Source organism: Chelonia mydas, chromosome 26 (assembly GCF_015237465.2).
Source record: "Chelonia mydas isolate rCheMyd1 chromosome 26, rCheMyd1.pri.v2, whole genome shotgun sequence".
Lineage (NCBI taxonomy): Eukaryota > Metazoa > Chordata > Testudines > Cheloniidae > Chelonia > Chelonia mydas.
In genome coordinates, this window is record NC_057859.1 from 7,981,411 (window position 1) to 8,007,000 (window position 25,590).

Here is a 25,590-nt window from a genome sequence, read left to right on the forward strand (position 1 = left end):
CTGCAGACTGGCCCTGATGTGAGATCAGAATTTGGCTCTCTAAGGGCTCAGTGCCACCAGCTCAAAGCAAGGGCAGTGCACAGCTGGGCTGATTCAGGAACCCGGAGTCACAGTTGGGGCTGACTGAAATGTTTTTGTTTCAACTTTTTAATCAACAAAGAACAGCGTTTGGCCAAAGGTGACATTTTGGCAAACAGTCGGTGGGTTCCGTTGCAATTTTTTCACATTTTCCTCAGAGAAATGAAAATCTGGAAGGAAAACTTTTGTCGTCTTTGAAATTTATTTTCATGGAAGATAAGAAATCATTTCCTGACTCTCTGCAGTTACAATGTGGCTCTCGGTTCCCCTCTTGCCCCCAGGAGGGGGAAATACTTTGCCCCTGCCATAGAACAGGTACCAATTACTTCCCTGGCTCAACTGTGCTGGCCCACATGTTGGGGAGGTAGAATCAAGCCCCAGGCTCTCCCACGCCCCGCAGCAGTGGGTGGGAGTAGCAGCCTCGTGATACAGCAAGGGTTCCAATCTGGCCCTAAATGTTTCCCTTTACAAAAAAGGAAACTGAGTGGATGGGAGCTGCCACGAGGCTAGTGCCAGGCTTTTAGTGAAGAGGCAGAAATTAGGACAATAAGTTAACAAAGGGCATAGGCCCTGGAGGGATTAGTACCTAATGTGTAAACGTAATTAAATTAACAAAAAAGCATCAATGGGTCTCATCTAGGCCCTTGCCACTCTAGTATGCCAGTCCCTCACAATCCCTCATGGAATTTTAGCCTCACAACATCCCCGGAAGGCAGGGCAGTGCTATTATCCCCGCTGCACAAATGGGAGACTGAGGCCCAGAGAAGCTAAGTGACTTGCCCAAGGTCACACAAGAAGTCTGTGGCAGAGCAGGGAATGCACACAGGGCTCTCAATGCCTAAGCTAGTGCCCAAACCACTAAACCATCCTCCCTCTCAACTTCACAGGTGGGGAATTTAGTACAGGGTTAGGGTGACCAGATAGCAAGTGTGAAAAATCGGGAAGGGGTTGGGGGGTAATTGGCACCTACATAAGAAAAAGCCCCAAATATCGAGACTGTCCCTATAAAATCAGGACATCTGGTCACCCTAAACCCTGTAGATTAATTGACTTGTCTAAAGTCACTCAACACAACGGTTGCTTAGTTAGGAAGAAGAAAAGGAGTACTTGTGGCACCTTAGAGACTAACCAATTTATTTGAGCTTGAGCTTTCGTGAGCTACAGCTCACTTCATCGGATGCATACTGTGGAAACTGCAGAAGACATTATATGCACAGAGACCATGAAACAATACCTCCTCCCACCCCACTCTCCTGCTGGTAATAGCTTATCTAAAGTGATCATCAAGTTGGGCCATTTCCAGCACAAATCCAGGTTCTCTCACCCTCCGCCCCCCCCCCCCCCCAAACTCACTCTCCTGCTGGTAATAGCCCATCCAAAGTGACCATTCTCTTTACAATGTGTATGATAATCAAGGTGGGCCATTTCCAGCACAAATCCAGGTTTTCTCAGAGGCGGGTGGGGGGGTGAGAAAACCCAACTTGATGATCACTTTAGATAAGCTATTACCAGCAGGAGAGTGGGGTGGGAGGAGGTATTGTTTCATGGTCTCTGTGTATCTAATGTCTTCTGCAGTTTCCACAATATGCATCCGATGAAGTGAGCTGTAGCTCACGAAAGCTCATGCTCAAATAAATTGGTTAGTCTCTAAGGTGCCACAAGTCCTCCTTTTCTTTTTGCGAATACAGACTAACACGGCTGTTACTCTGAAACCTTAGTTAGGAAGCAAACCCAGATTGCCTGCATCCAAGTCCCATGTGCTAGCCACTTACCCATCTTCCTACCCTAAAACACTGATTTGTGTATAACAGATGGGAATGTATTGCAAGACAGATAGATAGCAAGAGCAAGGGCTACCATCACAGTGCTAGAAGGAGGGGCATATTCCAATATTACCTGAACTGATGTTATGGCCTAATCCACATACTCTGAGACTAAGCAGAAAAATGCACTTCCAGCATCGCTTTCCCACCATTTATAAAAATAACTCCAAACCCTCCCCTTTGACAGGAAATCTAAATATTGCACAGCTAAGTCTGTACGTTAGTAGTTATGGTTATAGTTATGGTCAGCAGTCAAGGTCAGGTTGGCAGGCTTCATATGATACATTAGATATTCAAGTGCTTTAGCATCATTTATTCTTAAGCAGAAGTAATTCCATGTTACAAAGCCCTACTTCTGCACGGTATCCAGATCCCTCAATTCTCCCTGACTTCAGTGGGCTTTAGGCATCTCCTAAGAAAAGAGCCTCAACTTGTGACCTTCAAGAAAAAGATCAAGGGGCTTGGATTGACAGCTCTTTAAAGCCAGGGCCATATTTTTTGTTCTGTATTTGTACAGTGTCTGGTACAACAGAGCCCAGGTCTAGGACTGGAGCTCTCAAGCACTACTGCAATACAAACAGCAACAACAATAAATATGAAGGGACTGATTCTGATTCCATGCCAGAGGAACAGTCCAAATAGTCCACCCACTTCCTCAGTGGCAGCGGGGACCCTGGCCTGCCCACTACTCTGGGTCCAGGCCCAGGTTCCCTGTAGCTAGCAGCCTCTTGCTGCCTCTCCTTAACTTCTCCACCAGTGCTGCTTCAATTCCCTGGGACACTTCCCCGAGACCCCAGCACCTTCTTTGCCCTCTTTTCAGGGCCACCAGGCCGCAAGTCCCAGTAGCCAGCCAGGAGTTCCCCCGCTCCCTCCCAGCATCTGCCCTGTCCAATGCGCTACCTTTCTGCAGCCCACGAGGACACAAACCTCCCTCCTGGGGCTCCCTGCAGCAACTGACTCATTCTAGCCCCACAGGTCCTTTTATGTGAGCCTGCTGGGCCTTGATTGGCTGTTCCATGCAGCCTCCCTCCAATTAGCTGCTCCCTGCACAGCCTCCCTAGCCTGCTTTTAACCCCTTCCTTTCTGGTGTGGGGTGAACACCCTATCACAGAGCAGCACCACTTAAATCAATGGGATCATTTGTGGAGTAAGGTATGACTCAACGTGAGTCATGGAATCTCGGTCCGGCACATAGGGAAAAGTCTGTAACGGGGGATAACTCACATTTATAGGAAACCCAAACAATTTTAAAAAAACCGTGGTTGACGTTTCACAAAATATCTTCTTTTTCCCAATAATTTATTTGTTTACCTGGTAATATTTCATAAACATCCAATTTTGTTCAAGAAAATGACCAGCATGACCGTTCAAACATGTCACATATCAAATACTGGGTCTATAAAAACAGCATATAGAAAATTCAATAGCATTGAAACACCATATTCAGAATATGTGGTGCCCATTCCATGAGAGTGAAATATCTTAAATTTTGGCAGCCCATCTTGTACGGTGTGGATGTAAAATGCTGCAATCAATGGAAGGAAACCAAGCATATTTCTGCAACCAATAACTAGGTAAGCGTTAAAACCATAATTCTGACTGTCATAACATATAGAGTACAAATAACCGGCCAGCAACATTCAGCAAAGATATTTATAGTCTCACAAAACATAACGGTGCTGTGATCATTAGCTGAGATCTCACGTATCAGTGGGCAGGGTTTTTCATGTGGAAAATTGTAGAAATGCTGGTTGGATTTCTGAGCTCTGTCTTGCTTCACAGAACTGTCTTACAAAGGCCCAAGTGTTACCGGATAAACATGGATCAATAGGCACACATTTTGCTGTTCAGTCTGAAACACAGAGTACTATGAATTCATATTTTTGTATTGTTTTTAGTATAAATACGTGGCCATTCTGCACTATGCTGCAAGAGATTGCAAGGTGTCATGATATTTAAAGCAGAAGATATTTTTCAACATGGATTTATGTTTGCTATAACAGAGAGATAATAATCCACATTACCCTAGCTCCTTTCTGTGTGTCAGACCTTAAAAGATACATTATTTCATACTTCAGTAGAGTGCAATATATAGCTCTTCCTTCTATCTTTTCATTTCCTCCATAGCTCGTGTGTTCTCTTTTTTCCGCTTCTTCGCCAGCATGAATAATATGCAGTGACTCTCTATATAAGGCATGACCTTTTACTTGAACTTTTAATACAAATGTTGAATCTCCTCTTGGGAGCTACAGTGATTCAATTCCATTAATCAAACTGGGTAGAAGAATTTTATTTTCAATGCACTATAAACTTTCTCCCAGAATCTAGGATTTTCATAATACTGTCACGAATACGACAATATCTACCTGTGAATACCCTTTAAAACGAGTTGATTACGTTTTTGATTGAGTTGCAGGTTATAGATATTGACGATTCCGTTCACTTATGTGTCTAGCTATGAAACCACTGGATTATTTGTACAGATATTTCCACCCTTCCCCCTTGAGTTCGTGGAGTGTCTCATTTTAATCTGGCAAGAAAGCGAGCCTTGTAAACAACTGGCTGTGGGTTTATGGGAGTTGTTCTAGGGCTATTGGACTTGGTGGAAAAACAAATGAAAAACCAAAATGCCAGTGAGATTAAAAGGGCACTGAGTGAAATGATGATTTGAAATAGAATGTAACTAATGTGGTAAACAAAGATAAATAGCAGCTCAGTAAACAAGGCTGGATCATTACCAGACTTTTTCTTGCTAGCTGTTATGCCCTCCCATCTCTCTGCTGCTTGGCAAGCACTTATAGGTTATTGTTGAGTTCTTACAGATGATGGCTGGAATTTTTGCAGAAAGGATTGAAATAACCAACTAGGAGAAATAAGTGCCATTGGCTGTAACCTGTCATGCCTGGGGTTAAATCCTCTATCTCACTCAAACAGTTTTAGGAGAAAAGGATTAATTTGTGATTCGGGCATGCAACGGGATGCCAGGTAATATGGATTCTGCCCCCATGGCTGCTAAAGGCTTCCTTTGGCAAGTCATTTACCTTCTCTGTGCTTCAGTTTCTCTACTTATAAAACGGGAACATCATTTTCTTACCCACATAGGCATTATGTGAATTCACTCATTAACAAGGTGCTCAGCTGGTGTGGCGGGATGAGCATCATAGATATGCCTATAATTAAAATAAATCCTGCTGTAAATCGATGGGAGTTACGTTACTGACGTCATTGGGCGCAGGATGTGACCCACAGAACATCCAATTCAATAAACTCGTCCCTTCCACAAAATAGATACGGTCGAGGCAGGGACGTTTTACTATCATAGTAAGACTGGAGGTGCCAAAAGAAACCCACTTACCCAATGGATAATTTTTACACAATGGTTAATTAACCATTGGGACTCACCCCCCCATTAGATACCACTGGGGCCAAGGCTTAGCGTGAATCAGAAAAAGTGTCAGACATTTACAGGGATAATAGAAAAAAATCCACAGTTACAGACAATAGGATTCTAAAAGTGTTCGCTCGAGGGAATATAAACCCGAAAAATCAATAGATGATAAAGTCTGACCAAACTCCAGGTGGTGGAATGCTGATCAAACTCTGCTTCCTTTTGTGGCTTTTTGCTTCTGTTTGGCCAATGGTGTCAATATACATTGGAAGCCAGCAAATAGCTGAGAGCCTCCTGTGTGGGGCTGACAACGCTGAGTTCTTCTCAGAGACTTTGGGAGCTGAGGATGCTCAGGGCTCCATGGGAGATGCTCAGCTCCACTCAGGACCGAGGCCTCGGTTGTCTGACTCAGTAAAATGACGGAATGGGCAGTACTCCTCTCTCCGCTTTCTGTGGGGTTCACTGAAATCAGAGCGGTAGCATAGTCTGGTATGCAGAGCACTGGACTGGGAGTCAGGCAATCTGGGCTCTGTTTCCAGCTCAGTCGATGACCTTGGGCAAGCCCTACTTGCCTCTACTTCCCCTCCTACCCTTGATCTATTTAGATTGTAAGCTGTTTGGGCTAGCAGCTCTCTCTCACTATGTGTTCAAAGAACACCTACCACAACAGAGCCCTGATCTCAGCTGGGTGCTCTGGTAACACAAACAATAGTAACTGGCAGGGCATTGAGGGAAGCTGCACTGCAAATGCCTATGTGACGGATAATAGAGACCTTCACTGCTCAATGCTGTCAATCATTCCTCAATGCCGAATTCACTTTAAACAAGAAACATACGGGCTGCCAGTCATTTTATTTTCCTCAGAGTTCCCGAAATAGCTTTGGAAACCATCAATGCAAATGTCCGTCAACTTGACGAGCGTCTGTGTTCAGCAAGTTTTTGGCAGTTTTCATACAGAGATTCCCTGTTGGGTGAGCGAAACCAAATGAGTGCATTTATACTTGCTGGCAAATGTGACAGCAGCGATAGTGTTAGTGGAGAAGTGGCTAGTGTTATGGTTTGAATATTTCCAGGATCCTCGGAAAGAAGAGAAATTTGATCCCCTCCTCTGAATGGAACCTAAAAGGGGTATGTGTGCGGAGCATCTTGTTCTGTCATCACAAATTGCCTTTGCAGAGGGTGACAGAATGGCAAATACACCATGTTAGCCTACGGTGACTATGACTGAAAGGGAGGTTCCTCAAATTGATTCTTCTAAGAGTGTTCCATGAATCATAGACTCATAGACGATTAGGGTTGGAAGAGACCTCAGGAGGTCATCTAGTCCAACCCCCTGCTCAAAGCAGGACCAACACCAATTAAATCATCCCAGCCAGGGCTTGTCAAGCCGGGCCCTAAAAACCTTTAAGGATGGAGATTCTACCACCTCCCCAGGTAACCCATTCTAGAGCTTCACCACCCTCCTAGTGAAATAGTGTCTCCTAATATCCAATCTAGACCTCCCCCACTGCAACTTGAGATCATTGCTCCTTGTTCTGTCATCTGCCACCACTGAAAACAGCCGAGCTCCATCCTCTTTGGAACGCTCCTTCAGGTAGTTGAAGGCTCCTATCAAATCCCCCCTCACTCTTCTCTTCTGCAGACTTAACAAGCCCAGTTCCCTCAGCCTCTCCCGCTCCATGGGAGGTGTTTAAACCAGGCCAAGCAGACTAGTAACCTTCTGGTTACACTGCTGTGCAGAGAATCTAAGTTCAGCTTCTGAGCTCAATATCTCAACATGCAGACCAGCAGGGAGTAGCAGCTCTGGTGGAGAGATACCACACCCCCATCAGTTTCTAATGGCCTCCTGCCATTCCGGATTTGTGGTTTTATCCCAGTTTACTCTTGGGATGTAGTGCATTGAGAGACTAGACTACGAGCAATCATGTCCCAATAGTAAAATAGCCAATGTTTACGTGGAGTCAATTCTTAGTATCTCGACATGGCTGAAGAGGAACTTTTGGGGTTAAACTCTTAATCATTCTGGCTTTTGACTTTCACAAGTAGGGGCATTCTGAGTCAGAGATGACCTTGACTGCCTGTCTATTTTTATACCACGTGAACATGATGCCATCTTTTGAATAACATTTCAGGTTTTTAAAATAACATTATTTTAAGATTACTCTGAAATTACTGTCCCATCTGCTCCAGACTATTTATAGCTGTACAATAATCCCCCATTGTACAGCATATAAAAATATACGTTTCTGAAAAAGCAACAGTGTAAACCGTGCAGTCCAGAAGACATGAGGGGATGAGTGACGGAAACAACAGTTTGTCCATCTGATGTGATTGGTCAGTAACTTGATGTCACGTAGGCTTTGACTGTGCATCCAACTTCTGAAGATTTCAAGCTCTAGCCAGTAATATTCATGTTAAGAAAGTCTGATGGGCACTTTTCAAATGTTTTAGAGTTCAGGTTTGGTATCCAAAGTATTTGAACCCCTTGAGATTGCGAAACTTGGCTGGGAACCTCACAAGAGCAGGGCTTTCTTGTGAGATTTCCATCTCTTCTGCTTCTCGTCTTGGCTTGAAATACCATGAGAATAAATGTTTTCATGGCATATTTCAACACTTGCTGGTTTCAAATCCTGGACTTTATTTCCAAATCTTTAGAAAGGTTCAGTTCAGTTCTAAAGGGTGGTTTAAAGCAAAGGTGGGCTGCTTCTTTTAACGACAGATGGGCTAGTGCCACAGATTTGGGGTCCAGGCTTATATACCATTTGAGAGTCAGAGGGGTTCAGATACGGGGTTTTGATTTAATCCCATCTCTAATTTAAAGTATTTAAGATATTCTCTAGTTTTCTTATACAACATCCATATGGGAGAACTGAACAAATGGCGGTGTTTAATTCGTCCAATCAACTAAACTCGTTGCCTCACTCCCTCAGTGCAAAGAAAGCTATGAAGTGTCATTTACTGACCTGCAGAATACAATGAAGCTTTGATGAATTGGAAAAACCTCAGCACTGCCCTTATAATTTAATTTAGCTCTCGTGCTGGACAGCTCAAGTGTGCTGTCAACCTTTATTTATAGGTAGCATCTTTATAGGTGGAAACAGAGATGAATTAATGTCAGCAAGATTAGCAATTATACCACTACTAAATAGTATGCTTGAAGGGCTAAACAGCAGCCTTAATTATGTCAGGGACTCTAGTTCACACTGTCCCCAAACAAGTTGCATTCCCAGAGAGTATCCCCATTGTGCTATAACATACAGGATAGTGTATATTTGTACCACTATCCTCTACTAGAGAGAATGTGAAGCTTGCTCAGTTGGGGTCAACAGGGCCCCGCATGGCTGGTCCACAGAGGATATGAGCCCTAACACTGCTAGGTTAACAGAATTTCTACCTAAACTCAGATGGTAATAAGAGGCCTGTCCGTAATCTGTAGCAACATTCTATCGTCACTGGCAGGAAGGCAGCCCCTTGGGAGGGTTAGATGGGTGCCCAAAACATTGTTAGAGTGACCAGCCTAAAGGACTACAGCACAGAGGCCTGAAGCTTGAAAAGCAATGGTATTGGGTGTTGCAGATTAAAGGCAAGAAAGGCAATCACAGCAGCAGCCTAACGAAGATCCCCTTAAGCTTCACTGGGTGCATGGTTGGCTGTTTGGTCATTTACCTGGAGAACTTGGGCTCCCCATTATGATCAGTGATCTAGTAACGAGGACGGCCATTAACGGCTTGATCTTGCAGCCCTTAATCCCAGTAAAATTAACGGGGGCTAATCAAGTGAGTAATGACTACATTACAGGAAGTGTTCACGGATTAGCCTTTTTCTTGGTTTAGTCTATTCCTTTTTTGGGGAAATTCGACTTCCATTCAGAAGTGACCTGTCTGTGTGTATGCCCTCTGTAACATCTGAGGTTTGGAATATGTGATTGTTTTAGGAAATCTTTTGGAAGCTTCCCCTGATCCTACAGGGATTCAGACCCCTTGCCACTGCAAATTGCTTCTCCCCTGCTTACGTCACAGACCTGTACACAACTCATGTTCCCGACGTATCACGTAGCGGGAACAAGCACATGGCTAGGCCTATGTTTTGCCTCTTGCCTAGCTGCTTAAGAAAATCTGCAAATTGTTTTAAGATGAGGAGCGAAGCAGAATCTATGCTCCTCGGGATCATCCCTAGTCGGTCTACTGCCACCTTGCAAATTTGCTGTGAACACATGGTATTCTTTCAGCGCCTGTAAACTCACACAAAACACTTATCTGAGGCAATCACAGTTGTGAGGAAAATGACAGGCACCCATAGAGGGCCTAAAGTGCTCTTGATTGTTATAAAGGAAAGAAAATGCTCGCTTCTCAAGATGGTTCATGCCTCTCCACCTTTGTGAAATCTTTGAATCACACTGGCATCATAGCAGCAATTGGATCTGCAAACAAGCACATTCCTCTCCCCTCCCCCCGCCTTCCTTTTACAGATTTCGCTTTTGATCCCTTTTGAGATCGGTAGCAAGGATCTTACCTCAATGGGATTGGGCACTTTGTATTGTGTTAACAACTGTGATTTCAGTAACCTTAAACAACGATTTAATGCATTTAGAGTAGAGCAGAGTAAAAATTTAGGGAAAATTTTAGTTGGACAATTTTGCCTCTGTTTGTGAACTGTCTGCAAATTTTCTTGAATTCATCATTCAAAATGACTTCATTTGGGCAAATCATTCATGGCTTCTAGATCGTTTGTGAGCAAGCTTGTTGTGAGTACACTTGGAATCTGACCTCTGATGGTCAGACACCAACGGCCAGATTTAGATGCCTAAATATGCAGATGGGCCCCTACTAGATTTTACAAAAGTGCTCTTAGCTGATTAGGTACCTAAAGTCAATGGAAGTTAAGCATCTAACTCACTTAGGCATTCTTGTAACTCCCACTAGGTGCCAATCTGCATCTTTCGGTGCCTAAATACCTTTGTGAACCTGTCCCCAAGGTGTGGTGATGGTTTGATTGGGAGTTTATTGAACAGAAAATGCTATTCCTATTTAGCTCTTTTTACTGCTTGTTTACTTTGGGCTCAATTCTCATTGACACTCGGACTGTTTATACCACTCTGGCTGTGTAAAGGAGCCTCAGCGTGGGTGCAAATTACATTTACACTCCCCTCAAGGCCGCTTTACGCTGCCAGAACTATGTGAAGCGACTTTGTAAATTCTAGTTTTGCAAAGTCTCCAAGACAATTCTTAAGGACCAGATGGTGCTGCATGGGTTCTCAGAAGCTAACAAGTGTCTCAGGGATGCACAAATGAAAGACATGCAGTGGGGATCAAACCCTGCCAAATGTTGGAGTTATTACTGAATGAGAGATGAATGAATAATGATGCCTCATCGATATTATTCAGGGGCCTTTTCAAAGCCTTGCCCTGCAAAATTCCAAATGTCCTCTCGATGTGCTGGACACCTATAATTCCCATTCAGATCAATCGGCATTCAGTGCCTCACAGTAACGGGCCCTTCCATACTGGGAAAGACGTCTATGCTTCATGCCAAGGAAGCTGCGTTATTACTTGGCAGGCTCAGTGGGTAATTATGTTATGCGCTGCTTATATCTGATATTGTGCAAATAATTCCTCCCACTGTTTCTTTCAGATCCTGAATTGCTTATTTGTTTGAATAGCTAAGGGAAAATATAACAGGCTCCCAAATGCTTTTTTCACCCACATCTACAAGGGAGGGCCCATTCTCCTTGGGGTGTATCCTTAACTCATTTGTGCATGTATCTGCCATTGATCTGAATAGGAATGAAGGGCCTGGTGCTCAAAACCATGTGAGAGGCTCACTACATTGCAGAGAAGGCATCAAGAAGAGAATGCACTACAAATACACAGCAGGGCAGCCTCACATCTGCAACTCTTGTGCGCTACATCGTAGGAAGATTTTGTGGCTCTGGCAAGTAGCTGGAGCAGGAAGTGTTGAACTTTTAAAGAGCCCCCCCTGGACCTTCTAGAGACTGGAAAATATGACTGAGTACAAAGGTCTCCTGGAAACCCCAGGATACACACATCTGGCTTGGTTTCGAGTTTTGTTATAAAAGCAGTAAGGCTCAGAAACATTTTGAATGAGTCTGGGATGACTAGCGTGTTTAAAAAAGAAAAGAATATTGTGGCAAGTTTCTGAAACGAGGTGAAATTCACCCCCTTTCATCAAGTGTCTCCTTGAGATGGAATTTACTAGATTCCAAAACACAAAGCGCAAGGGACTATCCTCACGAAGCCCTGGAAGCTGAACTCACTGAACTTCAGACAGCTTTGGGGTCAGGGGACTTCTGCAAGTTACAGAGGGCCAGATCCCCAGCTGGTGTAGATTAACATAGTTCCATGGGCACGGAGGTCAATGGAACTACACTGATCTGCACCAACTGTGGACCTGACCCAATGTGTTGTCAACTCTCTATCTGCATCAGCAGGAATCTAGGGTGCTCACTGGACCTTAACTGAGCAGCAGAGGTGATCTGAAGTTGAAAAGTCTTCATGTCAGAACTCGCTTAACTGAGACCATTCAGAGATACATAATAGTCCAATGAATGCTTTCTTTCCCCATTTCCCTTAACTGCTGTTGCTGTTGGATCAACCGGTCCAGCCGTAAAAAAAAGGTTATATCATGAAGTGGCTTTAAAGTTTGAGCTCTCCGAATGTACCCATGCTGAAACCACCACGGTATATTTATAATTCTCTCTCGCAAGATGCATTAGATGTTCTTGCCCCTTCCCTCCACCCCATTGCACTTCAAAATCAGAATCGCCGGAGCTTTAAAAAGAAGAGACAGTGAAAATCAAGGCCTTTAAGCGGTAGGGAAATGATGTTACAGTCATTTCAAGGGGCCGGTGCTTAAAGGTGCTTTGGGGCTTCAATGCCCATTAAAATAAATGGAAAGATTCCCATTGACTTCAATGGGCTTTGAATCAAGTCCACAACTCTCAAAGACTTCACTTTTAAAAAGCTTTGATCCACACTGTGTTAAGACGTGCTGCTCCTTTGATTCAGGCCACTCCCCCTACTTCAGTATCCGACCCTACTTCCCATTAAAAAGAACAACTTCCTGCTAGCAGAACTATTCCAGCAGAGCAGGGTTGCCAGAGCTGAAAAGTTGCATGTAAAGATCCCCCCCCCCCAATCCCATTAGAGATCTCGAACCTTTAGACATTCTCCCCGTTTTCACCGAGGGAGATAGTGTGTATTTTAATGGTCGGCACGTTACGGTTCTCCCGAGCGGCGCTCCTTGATGGGCCAGCACAGCAGCATGTCCTCAGGAAACCTTTGCTCTTCACTTTGGCTCTGGTGCAGCTGGACTTGTCTTTAGAGATTGCACTTTTTGTAGACATGCTTTGCATGGTGGAGAAAATCTTCCACTCGCAGACCCCATGGGACTTGGAAATCCTATAGAAGGTTTCCCCCGACCCTACAGGGATACAGACAACATCCTTGGCACTGTCCATACTGGGCCTAGCTGGCTGGTTCAGATTGAAGCTAAAGGAATGCTTGTTGGCTGCTTGCTTCCTTGTGAGACATTGGGCTCGCAGGACATTCTGGAAGGCTTTTTTAAACTCTTGACTCGAGCACGGGTAGATGATCGGGTTGATGCAGCTGTTCAAATACCCAAGCCAAAACGTTATTTTAAAAACCGTGTCTGAGGGCTTGAGTGCAGGAAAGAAAACGCCTGGAATGGAAAATACAGGGAGTGTTAAGACAAAACTGGCGAGAAATTGCAGATAGTCAAAGTGTAAGAGAGATAACAATGAAAACAAGTCAAGTTCATGATTTTTGGATGCTCCGAAAACAGACTCATTCCTCCTGGGGAAGAGAACATTTCAGAATGTATGGTGCTCTACAATTACATAGACAGTATGTAATAACTGTCCCAGGGGACCCTATCTGTTCAGTTACAGATGCAGCAGTAATTTCATATTTTAGGTTCTACAGAGTCCATAGTTTGGTGAAAGGAGGTGACAAAGGGAAATTACTTCCTCCCAGGAGCTCATGCACCAGACTGCTCGGATAAGCAAGGAGACAACTTAACGGGATTTGAAATGGCCCGGGAATCACCACCTCTGGGATCCCAGCTAATGGGCAGCCCAATGACCACGTTCACACAGGAATATTTAAAGGATCCTAAAGGACCTGGATGCCTCCCTCACTTAGGATCCTTCAAAAATCCCAGCCCACAGATTTTTCAGCATCATGCGCCTAAGCCAAAATTCACAAAAGCCAATGGAAAGGCTCCCATTGATTGCAACCAGCCCGGACCAGGCCCTTGAGCAATAGCTGTATAAACCGTAGGAGTCGCAAAACGTCTTTACTATACTGCAGTGGGAGTGCTTAGCAGTGGTTAACTGAAGCTGCTAGAATGGTAAGGCTGTTTCTCATGGAGCTAATTAAAAAGGGAAGGGAAAGGGTGGCTCAAAGCCAAAACGGGCCGATACTTTGTTCAACTGTAGTCGGCTACAGGGAACACTGATTGTTAGTGCAAAGCCAGTCCAGGTATCATTTTTTGAAGAGATCACATGACCCATCTCCCTCTGCTTAATAGCCGTGGGCTCCAGCTCGCCTGCAACGTGGGGAAATGTTTGGATATGTGTGCAAGACACAGGCCGACCTAAAAATCTCCCTGCTTGGTTAACACTCTGTACCAAAAAAAAAAAAAAAAAAAAAAGCAATTGTTCAATGAACGTATTGATTTTTAAGAAACCTTCTCCTGCCAAAGAAAGCAGCCAGCCGTTCGGGGTACGCTCGGTCCCCACAGATTTACAAAAGCCACAAAGCACGCCAGCGATTTGTTTTTGACTAATAGCATGGGACATCTATTGTAATGGACTGGCTTGTGTAGATACCTATCCCTGTCATTTTCCAGGCTGGAACCAGAACTGCTTGCATGTGTATCATAAACCCTGTACTACAAATACCTACTAGATACTTTCCTTTAGCGTAAGCGCCAGGAGCTGTGTGGTCTATCCCAGCTGTTGCTCTGAGGCTCTGAACGGTCATGCAGGAGGACAGTTGTGTAGTCTCTAAATGACCACGGTGTTATGCTGTTTTCACTGCATTTCACTACATTCCTCTAATCTTTGAGACTCAGCTCTTTGGCAGAAGGCAGTCTTTTCACCTTATTGTAAAAGCAGCTATTCCAAACGTACTTAACATAAAATTCTTACTGTAACTTTTCCATTTTAAAAGATTTTATCCCATGAGCAGAAAGATTAGCCTGAGTATGTTCCTACTGGAGCGGTTCAAAATTTTTAAAATGGCCAAAAATTCAGATTTTGACTGATGCCACCTCTACCCCTTCAAAAAAGTCACCACTTAAAAAAAAAAAAAGAAGTTATTTGGTCGGGGTAGCGCTGGATAAATTTTTTTGATTTTCAAATTTTTTTGTTGAAATTAAAAACAAACAAACAGTAAAAAAGGTTTATCAAATCCAGTGATTTTTTTTAAACTGTTTTTTCAACCAGCTTGACATAGAATCCTAGAAATGCCAGGCTCGAGAAATCAAGTCCAGTCCCCTGCGCTGAGGCAGAACAATGTAAACCTAGACCATCCCTGACAGGTGTTTGTCCAGCTTCTTCTTAAAAACTTCCAATAATGGGGATTCTACAACTTCCTTTGGAAGCCTGCTCCGGTGCTTAACTACCCTGATAATTAGAAAGATTTTCCTAATATCTACCCTAAATCTCCTTTGCAGCAGCATAAGCCCACTACTTCTTGTCCTACCTTCTCGTGGACATGGAGAACAATTGATCACCATCCTCTTTATAAGAGCCCTTAACGTATTTAAAGACTATCAGAGCTCTCCTCAGCCTTATTTAAATACTAAAGTTGCTCAATTTTTTAAACTCTTCCCCATAGATCAGGTTTTTTGAACCTTTTATCATTTTTTAGCTCTCCTCTGGACTCTCTCTAATCTGTCCACATCTTTCCTAAAGTGAGGTGCCCGGGACTGGAGACGATTCTCCAGCTGACGCCTCACCAGTGCCAAGTAGCTCAGGATAACATTCCTATTAATGCACCTCAGAATATTAGCCGTTTTTGTAATTGCATCACATTGTTGACTCACATTCAATTTGTGAGTCCACCACCGCCTAGCCAATTCCCCATTTTTTAGCTGTGCATTTGTTTTTCCTTCCTAAGTGAAGTACTTTGCACTTGTCGTTACTGAGTTGCATTTTGTTGATTTCAGACCAATTCTTTAATTTGTCCAGGTTGTTTTGAATACTAATCCTGTCCTCCAAAGTGCTCGCAACCCTTCCCAGCTTGGTGTATTCTGCAGATATTATAAACATACCGTCCATTCCATTACCCAAGTCACTAATGAATTAACTAATTAATTAATTCATAAATATTTGTCAAGTATCAGCGGGGTGGCCGTGTTAGTCTGTATCCACAAAAACAACGAGCGGCCCGGTGGCACCTTAAAGACTAGCACATTTATTTTGCTATAAGCTTTCATGGGTAAAATGCCAAGTGGGTTTTTTACCCACGAAAGCTTACGCCCAGATAAATTTATTAGTCTTTAAGGTGCCACCGGACTCCTCTTTTTTTTTTTTTTTTTTTTTTTTATAAATATTTGTGTCTTCTTGCCAGGGATGTCACATGTTCTAGTGTTGTTTGTAGCCACCCTTACTAATAATTCTGCTTGGCGCTTGTAGAGTAAAATTCATTCTTGGGCAGAGGCCCAGCACAACGCCTACCCATCCGGCATGTCCCACTTAAGGAAAGTGACTAAAAGTGTTGCTAGAATGTGTGGCATTCTTTCATTCCGAGGATGTAAGTGGTGCATAGGCTTCAGACTGGCCTGCTACATGACAGTACACTTCACCCATAAACGTTAGTTATCGTAAGAAAGCTTACCGACGTTATTCAAATGATGCTTGTAACATGAAGAGAGGCATGTGCCTAAGTGATTTGCTGAATCAGGGCCATAATGACCAAAATATAGAAAGGCCGTGAGGATACCCAAGATGGCACACTGATGCTTGTGGAGAATTGTTTACAACGCTGCTGGTTAGCGGTTCCAGAATAACACTAGAAATTCGCCTGTAATAAGATCCCACAGTGCCCTCGCTCAGACGCTCAAGTTTCTTGGAAATGAAAACAGTGCCGTCTGGCTGTGAATGAAACAGGGAACTGGATTCCATGCTGTCAAAATATTACCTGTTCTGGGGGCCCGTGGTAAATAATAAAGCCTCTAGGACCACTTTCTGCTGCAGATCCACCATCGCATGAAATCCTTAACAGGTTTTTGAGGGGAAGATGGTTCATTATTATGCTTTCAAAGTACTTGCCTCCAATAATGTGACCCGATCGTTCCCAAATCTGTGATTACTTTGGACAACGTATCTTAGATATAAACATCATCCCAACTTCCCAGAAAACACAATTTGCTTGTTTGGGTCTTTACAGCCAAGATTTTGATCAATAGCTCTTTTATCATTGACATATCCCCCCCCGCCCTGTGAAATCATAAACATGCCTAGATTGATAGGGATACTGTAGTAGTTATTTGCACAACACATGAAGTTCGCCAGAAAACAAACATTCATCATTTTTGTTCTCCAAAATCATACATGCAACGATACTGTTAGAGACATGGGCCTGAATGAAGACAAAAGATCTCAAATTCAAACTGAACTTTGGGGAAGTTCAGATCACCCCCCCGACCTTTGTGTGCCCAACCAAACCCCCCAAGCTGAAGAAGTTTGGATTCATTGTATTAATGCTTCTCTGCTCTTGACCCATGCCAGGAAGCAGTTCCTGAACTCGACAGTGTTTCATTCTGGTCTCAGGGGAGCCTAAGACAAGGCGACTTTTGAAAATGTAGGGGAATTTATGGGTTCATCTGTAGGATCTGAACTCAACTGCTTCTGGATACGTGTTCAAACTGAAACTTAGAAGGTTCAGAAAAGTTATTTAAGCTGCATGCACTGAAAAGAGTTTTTCTGGGTGAATGTGTGTGTGAGAAGGTATCAGGATATTGCCTGAACCGGACACACAAATGATGAGAATGATTAATGACTCTCATGCTGCTTCTGCTGATTGCAATCCCTATTGTCAAATGCAAAGCGATGTCTACCCACCATGACACAAACCCTCACTTTCTGAGCTGAAAAGATGGGCACAGGAAGTACCTTAGGGGCAAGTGAGGAATGGGACATGTGGCCAGAGTGCAGTGTAATCTAGTTATCTTCAGTTGGTGCAAGGTCTCTTAGGGACCACAGCCAATTGGTGCAAATTAGAGCAGCCACTAGGCTGCTTTAAGATGCCCCAGGCTATGACTGAGGCAGCATATGAGAGAGTTGTAGCTGATTCCCTGACAGTCAGGCTAGGCACAGCAGAGAACCTTGCTCTTTATTTTCAAACAGGTAGACGTCTGGCTGTGGATCACAACTGCTACTCGTGCATTGCACATTACAGTGATTTGCCCATGTGAATGTGCCTTTTTTGATTGAAAATACCTTTCCTATTCAATGTAACACTGATAATATTTTAATTCTTTACCAAGTGACTCATCCAAACTGTTGTACAAAAGAAATCAGATCAGTATTTCATGATTTTTCTTCGTGACTATGCCAGACATTTCTTAGTATACAAATGCTATTTCCCTGTAATAACAAAATGCCCTACAGCTGTTCATTATCTCTCTGACAGATTCTTTTTGGTTGGGAATTTCAAAGGCACCTAAGGAGACCACGATGCCCCAATTCCATTGAATTAATGTGACATCAGTTTGTCCATTCCTTTCCCCTTTTGTTTCAATGCAAAAGGTAAATGAAATCCAAGTCCAGGAAGTGCTCTATTAAGCCAAATGTAGTAGTGGGTGAAAAAAATTTGTTTGCTGTGACTTTTGGCTCATTTTAAATGGAATGCTAACGCTCTGCCAAAGACTGTTAAAAATAGAAAATAGCCAGCGTCAAAGCCAGGTTCCTGCTTTTCTGGGTGGGTGGGGGGATTTGTAGCAACTTCCTATCTAGGAACAGCACATTGTACATGAAAAGGACACAGAGTAGCTTTAACAGTAAACATGGGTTGCCATCTGTAGAATCCACCATCTTCCTTTCTTAACTCTTTCATTCCCATGGTAGATGCAACTTGCACATTTTAGACAAAATTGTGCTTTCACATACATGGACTGGGCCAGGCATCAATGCAGCTTTGCAAATTGACACCAGCTGAAGATCTGGTATGTCTACTTCAGTGGTGTTGCACGGGCATCATTTACATCAGGTCAAAGGGAATGTAAAATTTGTCCCAATCAAAATAGTAGCATTTTTCACCCTCTTTACACCAGTGTAAATGGCTTGCACAAGGGCAGAGCAATGGTAAACTGCACTGAGGATACTTACATTCTAAACCACTGTGTGGTCTGGGCAAGACCTTTTAAGCTTTGTGTCTCGTCTGTATAATGGACATAATACAAGACTATTGGTGTAATTAGTGTTTGTGTAGTGCTTTGTGGCTATAAAATGTTAATCTCATGCTGCAGAACTTGAAGCCAGAACTTTACTCACCCCAAAGCCAGGGATATATTTTGAGCCAACATTTTAGATTGTCCTGTTACCGAGATCTGGGCTGGTGCTCATGTCCATGTCAAGTTACTATTATTACACCCCAGCTAATACAGACAGAAGCCCTAAGGTCCCTAGTGATGTCAATTGACGTGAGTGATAGGAGAATGCGATGTTTTGATGTATCTTCTACGGACGGAAAGACGTTTTATTTATCTTTCATCCATGAGTTTCAAAGCACTTTACAGATATTAATGAATGAACCCCCATCAGACCCCTATGACACAAAAATTATTTCCACTGTATTGCTAGGGAAACTAAAGTACACAGAGTTTAGGTGAATTTCCCCGGTTCCTCACAAAATCTGGAATTGAACCCAGATCTACAGGTTCCCCATCCTATGCCTTCATCACGAAACCATCCCCCGTACAGCATTTACAAATCTTACATTCTACAGTGTGATTTTACCAGTTCACGAGTCTGGCACTGTGTTACACCCGCCTGCCCTGTGAAACAAGGAGAAATGTGCCAACTGTGAGGTCTGACATCCTTTGCCACTTGAGTGTGCTCAAAGCAGCGAAGGGTAATGAAGTGCAAAAACAGTATAATTTTTATTCTGCACCAAGTGAAGGCTTGACATGACTAATGTAATCTCCTGCCACGATTGTGCTGTACTGTCTGCCCTTGAAAGAGTGAATCGAAATCACATTGCTTGGAAAAATCTAGACAGGAATCCCACTGACTATGGCACTTATTTGATGACTTATATAAACTCATTACCAATAAATATAAAGGCCCAATCCTCTGTCCAAAAATAGCACCATAAATATGAGAAATGAGCACACAGAGTGCTCAAAGACTATAATAGCACTGGCTCTTATTCCATAATGCTACTGTGTAAAAAACATGAGGGCAAATATATAGGAATTTGGTTGAAAAGCATAATAATTTACAAAAGAATATGATATGCAGTGTACGTACGCATCCTTTAAAAAAACCCGGAGAAACATTCTAGTCTGTCAGAAAATACTGTTTTGTTCAAACCGAAACTTTCTGTGGGAAAGTGTCCTTTTGATAAAATGTTCATTAAAAAGCTAATCATTTTAATAACATCGAAGGGCTCCATTTAGACATTTTTAGTACAGAATGTTAATTTAGAAATGACTTTTTGTTTTGAAATTTAATTGCATATGATAAAAACATTAAAAATTAAATAAAAAGTCTACATTGAAATGAAATGTTTTGATTTTAATCAAAACAAGATGTTTTAACTGACCTAAAATGTTAAGTTTCCAAAATTCACCACTTTCCCCTGATTTGGAACAAAAATATATTCGGAAATGGTGAAATGTCCCACAAAACAAGAAATTGCAGTTCCTGCTCAGCTCTAAAAATTTGGAGTTGTTCAACTGAGTTATGAAACCTTCATATAGGGCTTCATTTCAAGGGCTTCATTATTTCTGGTCATTGTAGAGCCATGGTACATTTTGCAACAATAAATGTGTTAGCCCTGACATACTGCACAAACACCAATACAGGGCAATTACATTCTGCCTATTATACTCTCCCAGCATTTTCAACTGGTTATGGCAGTAGTTATCAACATCTTCCATACCATGAGACTTCTCCACATCCCTACACTCCCTTCCCATCTAGCTGAATGGGTTGGGCAGCGTGATACCAGTGGAGTTCATGACCTCCACCTTGAGAACCCACTGGATATGGTATTTTTCTTCCAGTCCTTTAATATTGTGCGGAGTCACTGTATGCATTTAAACACTTGATGTGTTTAAGACCAGAGGTGAATGCATTCAGTGCTGAATGGAAGTTATCGTTAACTGGTGGTGGTAAGACGTATCTGAAGGTATTTCATTCAGAGCATTTGAAGGCATAACAAGAACCAATGGCTGGAAGTTAAAGCAAGACAAATTCAGGTTAGAAATACAGTAAAAGCTTTGTTATCCAGCACGAGGGAGGTATGGGAGGTGCCGGTTAATCAAAAATTCTGGTTAACTAAGAGTTACATTTAACAATGGAATACCACTTTTCAAAGAATTAGAATTCAATAAAATGGATAAAGTATCAAATAGTTTACAGGTACTCACCAATCCAGTAGTAGTACTTCACTGAAGAGTGGTTGGTTTCTTGAAGCACTTAGGTGTATACAGATAAAGTTTTCTATACAGTAGGTTATCTTATGACACTTCATATCACCCAGATCACTAAAAATACACGTAACACTAAAACTATGCTGAACATAATTGAATCTTTCTTTGATGATTCAGGAGGCACTTCGGGATCTTGCAGTGCCTCAGGATCATCATTATCAACATCAATCATCATTGTAAATGTGGAAGGTGTAGAAGACTGGGCTGAATCTGTAATGACCCTACGACACACCCTGGAAGCTGCTTTTTTGAATAAATCCCTGATACCAGCTTGCTTGCTTACTTGTCTTCTGCCTCTTTTGCATAAACGCAGAGTGCAGAATGTGTAATTGCATAACCTCCTGTACACTCATCCCGGTTACGAGACTGAAGATTTGTGTTGGGAGATATCAGAAATGCCAGTTGATAAAGCTTTCCGGTTGGTAAAGTGCCGGATAACACAGCTTTTACTGTAATACCCTTTTTAAACAATGAGGATGATTAATCATTGAACAAACCATCACTTGATGTCTTCAGATCAAAACAGACTACCTTTCCGGAAGATATGCTTTAGCCAAACACAAATTAATGGGCTGAATACTGGGTTATCTTCTTCTCTTCATCCCAGGGCATCTTTGCAGACACAGGGAGCAATACAGTGTCACCATTCATTCCTGTCAATGGCTTGTTCATCCTGTAAATCCAACCTGGACTGATCCTGCATACAATCTAGTTGGTGGTCAGTGGTAGTTGTGTGAAATTCTCTGGCCTGCATTATACAGGAGGTCAGACTAAATGATCTAATGGCCCTTTCGGCCTGTAAAAACTGAATCCATGAAACAATTTTGGATAATAAATGAATTAGTAAAAATCAAAGTCTGCTTGAGGATAATTCACAGACAGGAAAAAAAAGAGTGTTAAATAAATGAGTCACTTTGAATTGTTCATCCACTTTCCTCCTCACCATCTGGCTAATTACTTAGTTCCCCATACTGTGGCTGCTACTGCTTAGCATATGTGAGTGCTCCACAGTGCACTTGCAAAGTTTCCTAGCAGAGCTAAAGGATGGGAGAAGAAGCGAGCGGAGAGTTAAGAAAGGATAACTGCTACTACAATGGGATATATGCCATCAAGTGCCAGCAATGCCCTTCTGCCATGTACATTGGCCAAACCGGACAGTCTCTACGCAAAAGAATAAACGGACCCAGATCTGACATCAGGAATCATAACATTCAAAAACCGGAAGGAGAACGCTTCATCCTCTCTGGCCACTCAGTAAAAGACTTAAGGGTGGCAATTCTGCAACAGAAAAGCTTCAAAAACAGACTCCAAGGAGAAACTGCTGAGCTTGAATTAATATGCAAACTAGAAACCATTAACTTGGGTTTGAATAGAGACTGGGAGTGTCTGGGTCGTTACCCATATTGAATCTATTTCCTTAAATTAAGTATCCTCACACCTTCTTGTCAACTGTCTAAATGGGCCATCTTGATTATCACTACAAAAGTTTTTTTTTTTCCTGCTGATAATATCTCATCTTAATTAATTAGCCTCTTACAGTTTGTATGGCAAATTCCACCTTCTCTGTATGTATATATATATCTTCTTACTCTACGTTCCATTCTATGCATCCGATGAAGTGAGCTGTAGCCCACGAAAGCTTATGCTCTAATAAATTTGTTAGTCTCTAAGGTGCCACAAGTCGTCCTGTTCTTTTTTAAAATCCTCTGGGTTCCGTTGAACTCTGTGCACAGAACAAGATACAACTTGAGCAACGGCAGAGCAAGCTTCTTGTCACTGTGCCGCAACCCTGTTCTGGATGGATCATCTTCCCTGGAAGTGAGGAGGGAGTTCAGAGTCCAGATTCATTCGGTCCTTGGCCACCTAGTTGGGTCTGCCAATTAGTCACAATTTTGGTTTGAACATTTCACCCACTAGCAGCCTGGGTTGAGAACGCTAATTTGTTTGATGTAGGCCGGCCAAAAAAGCTGTCAGTATCAACCATTTTTCAAGTGACTGCTGACATAGATTGGATCACCGCCAGCGATCAAGCCAGGAAAGGCTTTACATCTCCTAACAAATCCAATTCAGTCTAACCCTCATGGACTCTTATGTCTTAGCTCGTATTTCTTTTGCAGAAGTAAAAGGTTAAATTCTGGTAAACACCACTGTTCATTTCCTTCCTTCTTGAGGAGTTATTTACTTCTGTGCAAAGGGAGTGAAAAAATGTTACCAAAACAGAATTCTCCATTCACACCAGTTGTGTTTTACACTCACTCTGCACTCACTTTTCAAGTGTGTAAATGACTACACAAAGTACAAGGCACGAGAGAATCAGGCTCCAAGCTTTTCCATGTGCATATCATGCCGGTACACCTAAATGCCCACCAGGTCGTGCTGACAACCAGGAATGAAAAATTAACTCAACTTTTAATTCCTATGCATTGTAAATTGGTTAAATGATCCTTGATTTATGTTGTGCATTCGAACAGATACGTTTTATTAAGAGAGTCATTAGCATGATTCAGTCTCCTCTTATTCAGAAATAAAATTTGTTATTAGTGTTGTCAGTTCTTTAATTTGCTTTCCAGATTAAACATTTCCCATCATTTACCCCTCCTCCTTCCCCTCCCCCAACGTGTGAGGATTTTGTTTTTCCCAATATGAGCTTTTATTTTTATGTTTGCCAACTTTGTTTTCTGGAGCCAACAGCTGTATGTTTTCCACATCCTGCTGCTGATTAAATGCCAAGACAGGCGCAAAGGCACTCTCTGATTTCTCTGTAAATCAATTACTTGGAAGTTATGGAGTTGCTTGATTACAGTGTATTCAAAAATCAGTACAGATGTCAAGTATGCATGTGTTAATGGAAAGCACATGGCATATGGAGTCCCCAAACTGTACAGGTTTCTGGCCTTCCATATTATAAGAAGCAGGATGAGGTTAGTAACCCTTAAATCTTTGTGTCCTTAGGACTTTTGTAGGAATGGTATATTGGTGAATATTCTGAAAACACGTAGAGGACTATGAATCGTGGATGTTAGACAACATCATTTTCAAGGTTATGTTCCCCACTTTGTTTCTTCCGTATATGTGTTCAAAGTCCAGTGGTGGAATAAGAGCACAGGGATGATCGAAGGAGCAAGCAGTAACCTGTGAAATATTCATGCTTGTGTAGAAATATTAGGGTTTATATTCTCTGCAAGACGCAGTGACGAGTGGGAGACAATCACAAACACACCAATGGCCACATTCCATCCAGTAAAGTGCAGTGGTTCATAAACACATTCTGAGAAGACAGAAACAAATGAGGCTTATTATTAAGTGTTATTTGATCGGGGGGTTGCATCTGAAGGTGTCTGAGGGCTCCAGTGGAAACACAAATTAAAACAAATTAAAAAGCATGAAGACAGAAGGCTGAGCAGCAGACATTCCCTCAGGCAGATTGGCCCTGTATTATCTAGGGCTTTCTACACCTAAAGTGAGGCAGTTTGCGAGATGGAGGTCACCAAACATGGTTAAACGCATTTTTGCCCTTGCTCCCAAGCTTGGAGTTTGCACTGGATTTTTATTCCATGTGACCACTCTACCTACACCCATTTTCAGATCAAATAGAAATATACATATCTTACTTCTTAAGAGTGATCACGGCTGTGCTCTGTACTTTTACTGCCCTGAAGCAAGTGTCACCCAGCCCTCTTCTATGGAAAGAATCTTTAGTGGGAACAAATATAAGATCAAATAAGCTTTGAAAAGTAGGAAATGTGCCAGATTTTTGTAGCATGAAATTAATGTACCAAATACAGAAGGGCGGTTTATTTCTTAATACCGGTGGGCATGCAGAATGGTTAAACCTCAGTGCCTAGGATTCTGGAATGTTTTGGGTAAGTTGTTCATTCTTATTCCCCTTCCAATTCTTTGCATGTCGGAAATGCCAAAATAGCAAGAGAAAAGCTGCTCTCATGCACCAGACTTTGAATTCAAGGATCACTAGATCATGCAGTAGAACTCATCTATTTCCCCACCACTTTTGCTACAGTGTAGGGGAAGGCATTTGATGGATTGGATTGATTGAGTGAGTGGAGGAGGCTGGGCTGGGTGTTGGAATTGGGAAATATTGGTTACAATCTACAGGTGTCCCTGGATCTGGGTGCTCTGTTGGGATTTTTTAAAGGGGTATTTTATGTTATGTTCTATGTGTCTAGTTACGATAAGTGCCAGTTATATATATAAAATAAATATTTCTGGCATAAGAAACAAACACCAAATATCACATATGCAAGCCAGTAACTGCCAGATTTGCAGCCTGGATCTGCAGACTCAGAATGTTCAGCTAAACACTTGGAGCCAAATTCTGCTCTAAGTTACACCATTGTAAATCTGGAGCAACTGATAGATCAACTCCATTATTGATGAAATTCCAAGAAAAGAAACAAACCAAAAAACTGGTTACAGTGAAATTACTTGGGATACCAGTATTGCAACCCTTGTGATTCTATCATGGTATTTATGTTTTCCCTAAAGGCTCCAGCTCTTGGAGTCATGTGACTAAAGGAGACTCCCAGCTTTTATTAAAAAAGTAGTCCTCATGGTTTCAGAAGAAAAAGCTTGAAAACA

At 42.4% G+C, this 25,590-nt stretch overlaps 1 protein-coding gene across 1 annotated transcript in view; it reads right to left on the reverse strand.

Annotated features, from left to right (window-relative positions):
* Window positions 1-3,197: 3,197 nt before the first annotated feature.
* The window catches only part of ADRA1A (adrenoceptor alpha 1A), a 41,161-nt gene continuing 18,768 nt past the window's right edge, over window positions 3,198-25,590 (reverse strand). The window contains exon 3 of the mRNA XM_007065507.3: window positions 3,198-12,987. Within this exon, the coding sequence (XP_007065569.2) occupies window positions 12,467-12,987 (521 nt within the window). The 3' untranslated portion in view covers window positions 3,198-12,466. The remainder of the gene's footprint in view (window positions 12,988-25,590) is intronic.